The following is a 14,638-nucleotide window of genomic DNA, read 5'->3' on the forward strand; positions in this document are numbered from 1 at the left end:
AAGACAGCGGGGGGATGCATGTGTGTCACTCACGCTGGTTCTTCGTTACTTTACCTTCTTGACAGGAGAGTCCGATCCAGCTGTGCGGGCAGCCGCAGCGGCCGTTGCGTCGGTTGCACTGCGCCCCGTTCTCACACTCACAGGTCTCTGCACAGTCCGGGCCGTAACGATTTGCTCTGCAGTCTGACGTCACACACAAATGAACCGTTTAAACAAATGAGATCAGTTTACTTTTAAAGGAATAGTTTGACAATGTGGGAAATATGGTTATATAAATATGAACCTATAGTCAGCAGCTGGTTCGCTTAGCATAAAGACTACAACAAATCCACCTAAAGCTCATTACTAAATTTGTACAAATTACTTTTATTTGTACAAATTAAAAAGCTTTTTCTCCCTGTTTTCAGTATTCATAAGCTAAGCTAACCAGCTGTTGATGGTAAGAGACAGAAAATAAAGAGTGATATTGATCGTCTCATCTAACTCTGCTAGAAACCAAATTTCCCAAAATGTCTGACTGTTCCTTTAAAAGGGTAGGTAGGTCAACAACGTCACACAACTCCTCCAGTAAAACATTCTTAGCTAAACTGCCTTCATCAGGGTTGTCTCTGGGGTTGTTTCCAGCTCTTTTTTCTCTTAAAAGCCACTTCTTTAAGAACAAATATATCCTAGTTAGATTATAAAACAGTTTAAAGTCTAATTCCTCATTTTACCCTCACAGACTTAAGAAATTCAAAATGCTTCCCTGTGAACGTACAGCTTGTAAATCTCCCCTTCACCTTTTTAAAGCACTGGAGAGGAGCTAAGCAGCATGTTTTCATTTTCATGGACTGCGTCACTCTGGTCTGCACCTCGCAGTGTGTGTGCGTGCGTGTTCTCAAAGTTAGAAAAGGGATAGAAGTTTACCGATGTCACATCTGAGACCCGTCTTCCCTGAGGAGCAGAGGCATCTTCCTGTCTCAGGATCACATGGAGCATCGTCCTCACAGTCACACACCTCGGCACAGCCGTGTCCGTACGTACCCTGCTCACACACTGAGAGGGGACGGGAAAGAACATGTTGAAAAAGAGGATAAATTAGGCACAACACTGGCAGTAATCCTGTTATTACATTGGGGTTATCAGCAGTGATTTCACTGACCTCTGTGACAGCGAGCGCCGCGGTATCCTGGAGGACAGATACACTGGCCCGACGCGGGGTGACAGGAGGCTGCGTTCATACAGTCACACTGCAGCCGGCACAGCGGGCCGTAGAGACCGGGAGGACAGGCTGAGGGCGAGGGATGGATGCCACAAGATTTAAAGCTGAACTTTATGGTTTAAAATGTTCTCATTCGATTTATATACGAGTATAAACCCCAATGGGGAAACTTTAGGTCAAATTAATTTAGGCTGATTTAGTTTCCGGCTTGTTCTTTCATTAAAGTCCAAATGGACAATGTGACAGAATCAAAGAGTGGTGGTTTTTCTATTTTATGCTTCTTTATGTTAAATATTGTATCATTTTTAAAACTAGATTTATTTAACAGCTAGTAACCTTTCATAGTGACATTTGACATAAAATATAAGTTTATAAAATTCTGTGCACTGTTACAGATTAAACCAGCGGTTTCAAATGTTTTTGGCTTTTTCAGACGTCTGTTCCCTTTGGAGGAGCCCCGACACCCAGTTTGGGAACCACTGGACTAATCAACCAAACTAATAATAATAAAGTAGCTACAACAAAAAGTGAAATGTTGCTTACATATTGATACATCAGGATTTAACAATGTGATAATATTGTACATAATATAAGTAGGATTTTAATTCAGGATTAAATTGTTGTATTGGTACATTTACTAAAGTAAAAGATATTATAGAATATTTTATTATATATATGTACTTTACTGTTATTGAACCTCAATCATTTTTTGGCCTCTTTTGTTAAATAAAGATATATTTTTGTAAACTGTTTATATTTCTCAAAGTAAGGTACCAAAAAGAAATGTTTTGATACTGATCCCAAACTCATACTGACATATTAAATAACTGAACTCTGTTACAGTCACACTCAGAGATCATTACTGTTTTTGGCTGTCTAGTATATTTGTATATCACAACAATATGTATTTCTTTAAATGATAAGGTTGGTAATATTCTATATTTTTGCTATAGTCAACAAATCCCATGAAAAGACCGAATGTTGTGGCTCATTGATGTGTTTTTATATGAAGCTCTATGGCAGAGGAATAATATACACCAGGCTTTATTATTGGTAGTAAAGTCTAGTTGGGATTTATTGACAATAAAATAAATTTAGAATATCACTTCATCCTTTAGGACACTTCTGTCTCTCTTTGTGTGTGTTAATCTGTTCTCACCGTGTTCACACAGCTGTCCGTAGTAACCGGGTCCACACTGACACGTCCCTGTCACTCTGTCACAAGTGCCGTTATTATGACAGTTACAATTCAGCTGGCAGTTGGCACCGAATCTGCCCGCGGGACATTCTGGGAGACAGATAAATAAATAAAAAAACATTAAGACCCAACCACATGACTGCACACTAGTTTACACTTAGCATGTTACAACAGATCACGTATGCAATGGCTGCATTAAGGAACAGGATATATACAAGTGTGAGTGTTCACCTTTATTGCAGTGTGCGCCAGTCCAGCCCAGACCGCAGGTACAGTTGCCGGTTGCAGAGTCACACACGCCGCCATTACTGCAGTTACAGCGTTGGACACAGTCTGCCCCAAACCAGCCTGGAGGGCAGCCTGAGGCGGAAAACACACACGCTCGAATTAAACTGAAGAAAAAAAGTTGTTGTTCTTTTTTAAAATAAGTCAGAGTTCGTTTTCCTCCATTTAGAAGGAGCCGTTTGTTGCCCTACACTTTTGTACAGTAAGAAAAACAACTTATACAGGCATGAAAGTTGCCCGACCTACATAATCCATCACAGCCTCTGTGACACTAATGGAAACGAGCACAGAGGAGTCTTTGGAATGATCAGAGGGCTCCTTCTCTGGGATCTAGGGTTGTTCACAAACTCTCACAGAGGTCAGGAGGTCACAGATAAAACGAGACGGACGTCGTGTAGTTACATGACATCTGATGCTGATGTTCCGAGGCTTGTTTCACTGTTCTGAAACAGTGACGTTCAAAACATGGCATCAGAACATCACTCAGTCACACACTTTGTGGGTTGTAGTAGTGGTGGAATTGAAAAGGGTAATTATCTATTGCACAAGAGCAATTATTGTAATAAACTTGGTTTGCTGTTATAACCAATACAACAATGATACACAAACATGCTGATTTACACTTAACTTGCTCTGCTCTGACTCGGCCCTGTTTACTTTTTATTCCAACTGAACAATATTTATTATCCTTATACCTGAAAATCAGTCCCACTTTGATGAGGTGGATTTATGTGTAATTTAGAATATTCATGTGCAGATTATTGTAGAACCATTAAAAAAAGGCCAGTCAAACGGTATCAACATTACTGAACACTCACTGTGTCCACAGTCCTCTCCTCTACGTCCAGGGATGCACACGCAGCGACCGGTAACCGGGTCATTCTGGGCTCCGTCTCCACACAGCGCTGCCCGAGCGCAGTCGACTCCGTAACGCCCAGGTGGACACGCTGTCACCACCGAGGACACACCAGATTAATTGTCATCCCCATGCTATCATTTGTTACTGATTTATTCACTGTCACCATCGTGGTTTCAGATGGACTCACTGATGTTGCAGCGTGCTCCTATAAATCCTGCTGGACATTCACAGGCTCCGGTGGAAGGGACGCACTTCCCTCCATTCTCACACTGGCACTCTCTCTCACAGTCTGGACCGTAACAACCCTCTCCACAGACTAACAATACAATTGGAACAGCCCACAATTAGTACTTTAAAAACCCTTCTGTCTAAGAGGTATGCATATGCTGCTTTACATACTTTGGTCACACTTGGGGCCATGGAAACCTGGAGCGCAGTAACATGATCCAGACACCGGGTGGCAGAGCTGGTTCGTCTCTGAGCATTGGCAGACCTGGTTGCAGTTCTGTCCGAATGTTCCTGGAAGACAAGCTGATGGGATGGAGGGAGGGAGAGGTTCACATGTGCAGTTTGTTATGTATTTTCTTGCTTTCTGATGCATTATTAATGTGTCATTGGATGATTTATTAATGCAAGAATGAGTTTATAAAACCAAACAAAGCTTATTTATTTTCTAAATGGGCTGAAATGCAGTTGAGGCAGACGTTGGTCCTGCAGCACCTACTCTGTTCGCAGCCGTTTCCTGTGAATCCAGGAGGACAGCCGCAGTCTCCAGAGACATGGTGGCAGGACGTACCCTGAGCGCAGTTGCAGCGCTGCATGCAACTCTTCCCGTACGAGCCCGGCAAACAGGCTGAAAGCAAACAGAGTGAACACAATATGAGATGTTTTATAGCTAGAACTTGGGAGGAACTCTGTGTTTCCCCCTTGTCCCCCCACCCCTTATCCTACTTATAGATGTCAACCAGTCTGTAATTTTAACTGAAGAGGTTAGTATATTTAGTTTTTTCTTTGTTATTTAGTTTTATCAATTATAAGTTTTCCTCATGCAAAAGTGTATGAGAACCCTGAGAAGCTGTCTGATAATATGTACATTATTAAGTCAAGTCAGTTTTATTTCTATAGCCCAAACTACAGAATTTGCCTCAGAGTACTTTAGAGTGTACTTGTTCGTAACATATAATATTGAGAAACATTACATTAAAAGGACCAATGTGTAGGATTCAGTGGTATCTATCTAGCCTCATTCTTCCTTTCCAAGCATCTAGGAGAAACTACAATTCCCACGAAATTTGCAGAAAACACGAAAGGTCCGATCTAGAGTCAGTGTTTGGTTCGTACATTTAAGGCTACTGTAGAAACATGGGGGTTCAACATGGCAGACTTCATAGAGAACCCACTCCCCGTATAGACAAAAGCGACTGAACATTATATTCTATTTCTACCAATAGATCTTACATCCAAAATGTAAAAGTTTTCTCTAATCCTGCCTGTAGATGTTAATGAAATTGAAAGGTTCTTTATTAAAAGTAACAGGACAAACTCCATCCACCAGGTGTTGTAAGAGCACCACAGCCTCTTTGCAGGACTGTACCTTTGTCACAGAGTTTTCCTCTCCACCCTGGCGGACACTGACACTCTCCAGTTTCGTGGTGACATGAATCCCCGTGCACACACTGACATCTTTCCTCACAGCCGGCACCAAACAGGCCTGGTTCACATGCTGAGCATAGAAGGTGCTAATTAGAGGTTACAATTAACAAAAAAGGACTTTATTGTTTCCACAGCGCAGCCGTTTCCATGAGGTCATGGTTTCTGTAGGTTCACTAGAGACTGATTGGCACACCTTTCCCACAGCGCTCTCCGATCCAGCCGGCGCTGCAGCTGCACCGTCCGGTCTGTCTGTCACACTGGCCGCCATTCTCACATTCACACTGCTGCTGGCAGTCGGCCCCGAACCGGCCCGCTACACACTCTGTGTAAACATACAGCAAGCAGAAACGCACACACGAGACCAGACAAGAGAAAAAACAGAGACATCATGATGTGAACCACACACGACAGGGAATCCTGCCTTGTCACAATTTCTGCTGAGAGCTGCAACATGTTTTTTTCCCCAATAATTTATAGTTGGACACAGTATGGAGTTGGCAGTCAGAGGTAGTAGCCACAGAGTTTAGAGGGTAAAGACATTCCAGCGACAGGATTAGAGGTTTCCTGAGCATAAGGAGGGGGCTGGGCCTGGCACGGTGCGACAGGGAAAGGTTGTAACAGGCACAGAGGGAGGATAGTGTGTGATGTGGAGCTCAGGGGGAGAACGAGCTGGAATGTCATCGCCGGGTTGACTTTCACAGAGCAGACTCATATGTGGTGCAGAAACAAACTCTGCCAGCAAATAACCAGACTGTGGGCAAAAACAAATGAGCTCAGGCTGATGCGTTTCCCCGAGCACAGTAAAACCACCACAGGTCACTGTTTTAAAGGTTTACCTCGGGGTTCAGGTAATGTTATTGTTATGCATTTCTGTCCAAACTAACCAACATCATTATGGCTTGCAAGACGAGACTGAATGCAGCTTTACTGAAAGCAAGTTTGTAGAGTGGAGCCAAACAAACTAAAGTCAAATCAAAATAAATCATGAGATTCACCTTGATAACTGTAAATGTTTATGAATCATGTCTTTGTTTCCTCATTTTGGCTCACGTCTGACATGTTTGTTTTGTTGCCAGTATGATGAGTTAAAGATTCCAGTCTTTTGGCTGATTGGTTGGTTGAATGTCTGCTTAGATCCATTTGTTGTTGTAGCTGTCGGAATTTCTTGAAAATTATGATTTGAATAAAAATTTAGGAGGACAATGTGAGAGTGTAGAGAGAAATGTGTCAAGTAAAGGTAGACACTTCGATATAACTGTATAGTTTACTCAGTTTAACCAAAACTCACAAACTTGTTCCTATAACCTTGATTTGGATCAGAAATTAAGGAAAAGGTTAAGAAAGAAACAACTATTCTGGAGAAAAGAAAAGAAGCCATGCACGAGGTACAGAGAGTAAAAAGAAGCAGCAGTTGCAGTGGTTAAAAGGGAAATTCTGGTTTAGTACCAGCTGGGTCTTATTTTTGTACTTTTGTCCATTGTGCATGGAAATATGGAAATATGGCAAAAGTCTGAAGAGCCTGAACAGGTCTGACAAGTCAAGAAACACCAGCCGTTGGACAATCAGAAGTTTTCAACCGAGGTTAGCCAAACTTATTTGGAAGTGAAAACAAGGGGCAAACTGCAGTTGCACACACAGTTGCTTGTGCAAATGAGGGAGTATTACAAAATATGATAAAACAGTTGGCACTGTTTACAGCCTGCCTGATCATCCTGTGTTTCTGGCCCTGCCAGCCATTACCATAGCAACATCAGTGTTCACAGATCAGATGTTATTATGAATGTCGGCTAAAAGTACAAAAAATAAGGCCCAAGTTGTAATAAATGAGAATTTTCCTTTAAATCATCCATCTGAAGGTGGTTTTGTGGTAAAACATACAGAGAGTCTTACTCACTGCATCTCAGAGTCTTACCCAGTTCACAGGCCGTGCCCATCCATCCACTGGCACATGTACATTTTCCGTTGGTCTTGTTACAGGTGGCTCCATTCTGACACAAGCAGCGCTGCCGACAGTCTGCTCCATAAAACCCTGCAGGGCATTCTGGAAGAAAAAAACACACAGACAAAACCACCTTGTGACCCCTTATTTACCTGTCATATAGATGACTGCTTTGCTCTGTGTTGTGTTCACTTACCTTCTGTGCAGTTGGGTCCAGTCCAGCCCGCTGTGCACACACACTGCCCACTGGCCGGGTGGCAGATGCCATCGTTACGGCAGCTACAGGTTTGGTTACATCCTTCCCCATAGGAACCAGTTGGGCATGCTGCCAGGAGAGGGACAAACAATATCATTACCTCTTCATGAACTCTGCTGATCAAAAGTGGAAATTCCAGTGTGTGGTAAGTGATACAGGCCATAGCATGGGGAACATCAACTCAGTGCTTTCTCATGTGTGACTGGGCTGGGTTTTCCCAAATAAGGTTTTTTTTCTTCCACTGTGAGTGTTACAAAGATGTTCTCGGTGCTTCACTGCTGCTCCGCAAATGTCCTGATACAAACCATCTGAGCCTCTGATTCCACCTTTCTTTCATCGCACTGGAGTGACGCCAGCACCTGACAAGTTGATAACTTTCTGCGGTGCACCTGTCACTCACTCTGGTTGCAGAATGGACCAATCCAGCCTGCAGGACACGAACAAACTCCTCTGACGTGATCACAGCTCCCACCATTTAGACACAAACACTTCTCCTGGCAGTCCAGCCCGTAGAAACCCTGAGGACACGCTGAAACACACACAGATGTAAAGATGAACTGTTACCAGCATATATACATATTCAGTAGGTGAATTTGACTTTGTGATCAAGGAGCTTCTCTTACGCTTTTCACAGAAGGTTCCAGTCCATCCAACCTGGCAGGTACAAGCTCCGCTCACATGGTCGCACAACGCCTTGTTGTCACACTGACACCGATGGCGACAACCAAGACCAAACATACCGGCTGGGCACTCTGAGGGAATATCACACCACACACACACACACACACACACACACACACACACACACACACACACACAAACTTAGACTTACAGGCTGGTGATATTTAACTTAAAATAACGGTGAACAAGTCATGTCCAATGTCAGGTTTACTAAAGGCCGGTTGTAAACTGACAGTTACAATATAGGTTCCTAACAAATAGAAGACTGAATGACAAAACTAAAAATATTAAAGCTACCATGTGTAGGCTTTGAGATTCTTACTTTGGCACCATCTAGTGGTAGCACCAAGAATGACACTGCAGAATGATGGACGGCTGATGAATTAATGGTATAAAAGCAACACTTACAGTCCACCAGTTTTTCCCCAAGATTGTTTCATTTTTTATACAAACTGAATGAACTGAAAAAATGATAAAATCACCCACACTAGTGCTCATTTTTGTAAAATGATCGGCACAAGTAACCAACAATGTGCAGGATTCTTTTAAGACTTTGTGGGTTAGAACTTTTTAGTAATTTTTCTACAAACAAAAACTTCAAACATGCTACGATGACACAAAAATAATACACATAGCAACTTGACATCATTGACAGACTGAACACTGTGGTCTTTAAAAGCTGTAACACATAACTACATACTCTGATGGCAGTGTGTTCCAGTGTAACCAGCCTCACAGTTGCATTGGCCCGTGACTGCGTCACAGCTGCCATCTCCGTTTCTGCAGTCGCATGTTTCAGCACAGTCTTCCCCCCAGTGTCCTGCGTCACAGGCTGGAACAGAAACATCACATTAGAGTGTCAGACATAATCAGCCACATTCAGCTTTAGTAACTGATGTATGGTTATGTCTGCAGTGACAACTGGGTTTTCCAGCACTGTTACCTTTCCTGCAGTTGTGTCCAGTCCAGCCAGGAGCGCAGGTACACCGCCCACTCACTGGGTCACAGCGAGCATTGTTCTCACACACACACTTCATTTGGCATCCTTGGCCGAAACGTCCACTCGGGCACGCTGCAAAAGGAAAATAAATATTTAAATCTAAGACATCAAGACTAATCTACCATAACCAACTCCACCAGATTGCATGAAAGCACAGCAAGTTCCCATGACTCTTTTGGTTCCATGCTGAAGAGCCAACGGTTGTTTAAAATGGAATTATTTTTTGCTCTTCACAGTGAAAATACGTCCGAGGTGGTTTTCAAGCAGCGGAAGGATTTTAGCTAATGACCTCGGAGGAAAACTACTCCTCCATCTTCTGACATGTTGTTTTATTTCTTGTCCAAACTGCACCACTGCACAATTTTAATATTCCACAGTGCTGCCATCCTCCTCAGCTGGTTGGGTGTTTAATGCATGTTGCCATAGAAACAAAAAATGCACACAGTGCCGGTACTCACAGTTCTGGCAGAATCTGCCCATGAACCCCGGACGACAGTTACACGACCCGTTGTGTTTATCACACACTCCTCCGTTCTCACAAACTGGGCAGGTTTCTGTGCAGCCAGGACCCCAGAAACCCTCCGGACATACTGTAAAAAAGATTTATATTCACATTTTATCATTATCATGTAAAATCTGTGCAGTTATTTTGCACTCAGCTGTTAAAAAAAAAACATCCGTGTACACTCACAGTTTTCACAGTGCTTTCCTGACGTCCCTGCTGGACACTGGCATTGTCCTGTTACTTTGTCACATGGGGCGCCGGTGCAGTTACAAGGATGTATGCAGCCCGGTCCAAACCTTCCCTCTGGACAGTCTGACACAGGACACACAGGATTTTGTCTCAACACGGGAGGACAAAAACTGAAGACAAAGGAGCCTTAAAAGCACGAGGACCACCTACCCTGATCACAGTTCTCTCCGTGACGACCAGGAGAGCACTTCCGTTGGCACTCTCCCGTCACATGATCACATGACACTCCTGATGGACAGGCACACTTCTTCTCACAGCCGGTTCCGTAAGTACCTGGGTTGCATTCTAGAGACAGAACAGAGCACTTGTCACCCTCCCCATTTTAATAAATGATTTTCTTTATGGTTTTCTGTCTTTATTTAGAGGATATTTGGTACTCGACTGACTCTGTATATTTATTTGGAGATACCTTTACTCATATCAGAAGTAAATTTTTTTCAATCATACACTGACACATATCTGAGAACGCGTGGACATTAATTCACAACTGTGACAAACTGTATTTTCTTTTTTTTGTCCGTCTGCAGGTGTACTAAGGGGTTATAATAAAATACATAATCTGTGATACATACTGCACAGTAATAACACCTTAGAGCACAACACAACCTACAGTAAATGTAAACAAGATATTCTGATGAGCAGAGCATTGTGACAGTATGCTCACCTTCCTTGCAGGTGTTACCCCGGTAACCAGATTTACAGACACATGTGCCATGGCGACGGTGACACTCCAGAGTGTTCTGCTGGACACACTGACACTCCTCAGAGCAGCCTGGGCCAAAAGTCCACTTAGGACACGCTGAAGGAGAAAGAAGAGACACAGGAGATTGAGGGGGGGTGATTTCACACCAGGATTGGGAACAGAAAGAAATATGATACGAGTTTAAAATTAAATAAGAGCGTTTATAATCTAGAGCCCCATTGGTCTGGTACTGTTAGGGCAGTGAGACTTACGGAGGTGGCAGAAGCGTCCGTAGAGTCCAGGATCACACAGACAGGCTCCGTACGTCCGGTGGCAGCGCCCATTATTGGCACAATTACACTTCTTATTGCACTGCTTCCCGTAGAAGCCCTTCGGACAGCCTGCACACAGGAAACAACTCAACAACTCAAGACACTGAGATCATGCTGTGACGGGAGGGTTTTCACTGAAACTTGAAGAACAAATACGAAGTAAACGGGAGACAACTCACCATCCTGGCACAAGTCTCCACTGACCCCAGGCGGACATCGGCAGCTCCCAGTTACAGGATCACAGCTGGCACCATTTTTACACTTACATGGGAAGGAGCAGTTTTTACCAAACGATCCCTCGGAGCATGCTGTGAAATTGAAAAATAAAATGGTTGATCACTGCTAAATTGTCAAGAGTGATCTTTATAATCTAATGCGTATGTGTATACTGTCATCACTGTACGTATTTGTACGTCAGGAATCTCACTCTGGTTGCAGACGATGCCTATCCATCCATCGGGGCAGTCGCAGCCACTTTTCCATGGATTACATTTTCCTCCGTTAGAACAGTCGTCACACGTCAAACTGCAGTCGTTGCCAAAAGTGTCATCCAAACACACTGGAAGGAACAGCGTAATGAGTGAGACTCCAGCTCGCACTGATCTTAAACGCCACATCTAGGACTTTGCAGTCATGATAGTTAATATTTAGGTTATGAATGTGTTGACATACAACTTTCAGTGAAGTTAGAAGAAGCGTAGTTAGTTACAGACATATCACACACAGCTGAAAGTCATCCCTACACACTCCAAACCACAAATGTATTTGACATACAACGTTTTGATCCCAGGTGAATATTTGTGAGGTCAAAAAAAAATTCAAAATTAGTTTTGCATTTACTCTTGTCAACTTTCAGTTAAGTAACATTTGATAGTTGTTGTCAGAAGAGTCCAAGTTTGACTTCCTGTTACAGGCTCTGTTTAGCTGCCAGGACATAAGCCTCAGCATTCCTGCCAGAGGAGCTGTGGTGTTACAGTATGTAACAGTCTGGGAGCATGAAGCACAGTAATTAACCCCCACGTGTGGTCTATTCCTGCCTGCAGTAAATGAGTCTGTCAGGCAGCTTCACCTCCCGGGAGTCAAACTCAGGTAATCAGATACAGGTTCCTTTTAATGATAATGAGTGGTTAACGGTTTTGGGAGGGGGGGCTCACCAAATTTCTCTGCCAGGTTGCTCTCGGCCCTCAGCTCCCCCTCATCGTCTTCATAATCGTCATAGCGCTCCAGGGGTTGGTTGTAGTCCTGCATCAAGGTGAGCTGGGGGCGAATGAGAGGCAACTCGATGGCGCCTCCACTTGACAGGGCCTCAACTGCATCTTCTAGTGCTGCAGGTAGATAGACAGAAAGAAAGACAATGTGTGTCATTTAGTTTTGTGTCTTAAAATCGACAATTTTGTTTAGACAAACAACATTTGAGATAATATTTTATCTCAAATGTTGAAATAAGGAAGTTCAAAATAAAGGACAAAATACCTAATTTCTCATGTTTCAACACTTCATCAACATCTCAAACTGCAATATCTATTTTCCATAAAACCTGATCACAATCTAGACTGAAAGACTGAGTACACAGGATGTTTTTGCGTTTTTTCCGGTGACATGTTTTTGGTGTGATTCCCACTCCCCCCCTCTTTTTAACATGATTGCTGATACTCACGAATGCAGGATTGCCGGTCCTCGTCCAGACGGAAACCCCGGCGGCAGAAACACTGAAAGGAACCAGCGCTGTTCTGGCATGTGTGATCACAACCGCCATTAACAGCCAGACACTCATCTACATCTAAACAACACAGACACAACACAGACTCAAACACTTTTGCTGCATCAAGAGGAGAAGTTGAGACAAGCCAAAGTAATGTTACTAAACAGCTCTCACTTTACACTTTAAACTAAAACAAAGACAACAGTGTTTGTGTTGACGGCTTCAGAGTCAAACTGGAACTATCCCAAATTCAACAGACTTAAATATTCAGTCTCATAAAAGTATGAGTGCGTTCTACATTTTGACTATGGGTTAAACATACCGTCACAGCTACATCCGTCTGAGTTGAGTCTGTATCCTGCTGAGCAGTAGCATTCATAACCTCCGGGGTAGTTGGTACAGTCCTGCTCACAGCAGGAGCTCTGCTCTCCACACTCATCCACGTCTGCCAAACACAACAAGTGGGAAAACAAAAATTATGAACCAACTGTAGTGATATGCTTCCCTGCTCACTGACACAAACTTTTTTTATGAGACAATGTAAATTGTATATGTTTAACAGCCAATTAAGGTCAAAGTTGCACGTTCTTCACAAGTGCAGTTTTTTCCTACAAACTCACCTTGAATCAGTGCATGCTCATTCCTGTATTTTAAAGGCCAAAAACTCAAGAGAAGAGTTTCTCCAACAGCCTAACCAAAATAGCATTTTGCCCATATAAATTAGTCCTACAGACCCAAAGGTCGCAAAATATTTGTATATATTTTGTCATTTTAATGCACTTCAGTGGCACAGAGGAGTCTCATGTTTCTTTAGTTTTCTAGCAAATACCACAAATAGTGGTATTTTACCAACTTGGACCGAAATCCAAAATGAAGATGGCCTTCATAACCCTAATCAGAACTAGTTATAAATGCCAATTTAGAGAATTTACAAATTCAGTAAGAGGTATGCCTTCGAATTTGTTATTATACGTCTGTTTTTTAAGTAAAAGTGCACTACAGTCTCTTACCAACACAGGTATTAAGGTCGTCGTCCAGTCTGTAACCACGGTTACAGGAGCAAACAGGCCCACTAGTTGAATGTTGACAGTGGTGCGAGCAGCCGCCATTGTTGTTCTCGCAGCTGTTCACGATCTCCATCTCAATTCCTTTTGCAAGTTCACAGTGAGATCATGTGTGTTAATTAAAGGGCGGAAGTATCTTTTACCAAATAAATATAAAGTTTCATATGCATGTAAAAATATTAAGAGAGTTTAAACTGACTGTAACACTGTTTTCCATCAGATCCGAGTTCATAGGCAGCATTACACACACAGGCGTAAGAGCCCAGTGTGTTGTGGCAGCCGTGAGCACAGTTGGCCATTTCTGTCTCACACTCATCGATATCTGGGACAAAAATATTCAAAAAAACATTCTCATACATGTGCTTCTCACAAAACAAATCAATTTCTGCAGCTTTCCATATTTCCACATGATCTGTGCTTAGTTGACATGGATATGTAGACGTTCAAATTTCCACTGAGGAAGGTGACTGTGTGATATAATCAAAAGGTCCAGCGCAACTGTTAAATGTGGCTCAACACTTGATTAACTCTAAGCTATATTAATATAATGACACTATTATTGTTACTGGTGAATTTACCTTCACAGGTTTTACCATCTTCAGCAAGGATGTAACCAGCTTTACAGTCGCAGTGAGCTTTGCCACCATCAACCCTGCACTCATGCATACAGCCTCCATTGTGATCTGCACAGGGATTCTGCACTGCAATGCAAAAAGCACATACTTATAAACATAAATCCAGTGTTGTCAGTCAAGCGTGGAAAACTTCTGGCGCAGTAGGGGAGAAAACTGTAAAGAAAATCTGACATTTTAATGCAGAGCATGTGGAGAGATTTAAATCCACACTGCCACCCTGCACCCACACCCCATCTCTTTACTGTTCTCTCTGCATAGTTGTGTGTGTGTTTGACTTGTGTAAGCCTGTCCGGCATCTGGGATGAGAGCAGTCAGCTCTACAAAAATTAGAGGAAGCTGTTCACAGCCGACAATTACGAAGTAAAAGCATCTCAAAGACAGTAATTTAAAATACATA

General features: G+C 42.8%; 1 protein-coding gene across 3 annotated transcripts in view; it reads right to left on the reverse strand.

Annotated features, from left to right (window-relative positions):
- megf6b (multiple EGF-like-domains 6b) overlaps positions 1-14,638 on the reverse strand; it is a 57,647-nt gene that overhangs the window by 1,236 nt on the left and 41,773 nt on the right. For all 3 annotated transcript variants that reach the window (XM_051416095.1, XM_051416094.1, XM_051416096.1), the window contains 30 exons: positions 14,185-14,307; positions 13,806-13,928; positions 13,553-13,690; positions 12,865-12,987; positions 12,498-12,620; positions 11,995-12,165; positions 11,268-11,399; positions 11,020-11,148; positions 10,781-10,909; positions 10,491-10,625; positions 9,977-10,111; positions 9,764-9,889; positions 9,531-9,662; positions 9,016-9,144; positions 8,773-8,904; positions 8,015-8,143; positions 7,792-7,920; positions 7,332-7,460; positions 7,109-7,237; positions 5,390-5,518; positions 5,138-5,266; positions 4,268-4,396; positions 3,943-4,074; positions 3,731-3,859; positions 3,503-3,631; positions 2,631-2,759; positions 2,361-2,489; positions 1,142-1,270; positions 907-1,035; positions 55-183 (listed from right to left, as the gene is read on the reverse strand). In XM_051416095.1, the coding sequence (XP_051272055.1) occupies positions 55-183; positions 907-1,035; positions 1,142-1,270; positions 2,361-2,489; positions 2,631-2,759; positions 3,503-3,631; positions 3,731-3,859; positions 3,943-4,074; positions 4,268-4,396; positions 5,138-5,266; positions 5,390-5,518; positions 7,109-7,237; positions 7,332-7,460; positions 7,792-7,920; positions 8,015-8,143; positions 8,773-8,904; positions 9,016-9,144; positions 9,531-9,662; positions 9,764-9,889; positions 9,977-10,111; positions 10,491-10,625; positions 10,781-10,909; positions 11,020-11,148; positions 11,268-11,399; positions 11,995-12,165; positions 12,498-12,620; positions 12,865-12,987; positions 13,553-13,690; positions 13,806-13,928; positions 14,185-14,307 (3,918 nt within the window). The remainder of the gene's footprint in view (positions 1-54; positions 184-906; positions 1,036-1,141; positions 1,271-2,360; positions 2,490-2,630; positions 2,760-3,502; positions 3,632-3,730; positions 3,860-3,942; positions 4,075-4,267; positions 4,397-5,137; positions 5,267-5,389; positions 5,519-7,108; positions 7,238-7,331; positions 7,461-7,791; positions 7,921-8,014; positions 8,144-8,772; positions 8,905-9,015; positions 9,145-9,530; positions 9,663-9,763; positions 9,890-9,976; positions 10,112-10,490; positions 10,626-10,780; positions 10,910-11,019; positions 11,149-11,267; positions 11,400-11,994; positions 12,166-12,497; positions 12,621-12,864; positions 12,988-13,552; positions 13,691-13,805; positions 13,929-14,184; positions 14,308-14,638) is intronic.

This window comes from Dicentrarchus labrax, unplaced genomic scaffold (assembly GCF_905237075.1).
Source record: "Dicentrarchus labrax unplaced genomic scaffold, dlabrax2021, whole genome shotgun sequence".
NCBI lineage: Eukaryota > Metazoa > Chordata > Actinopteri > Moronidae > Dicentrarchus > Dicentrarchus labrax.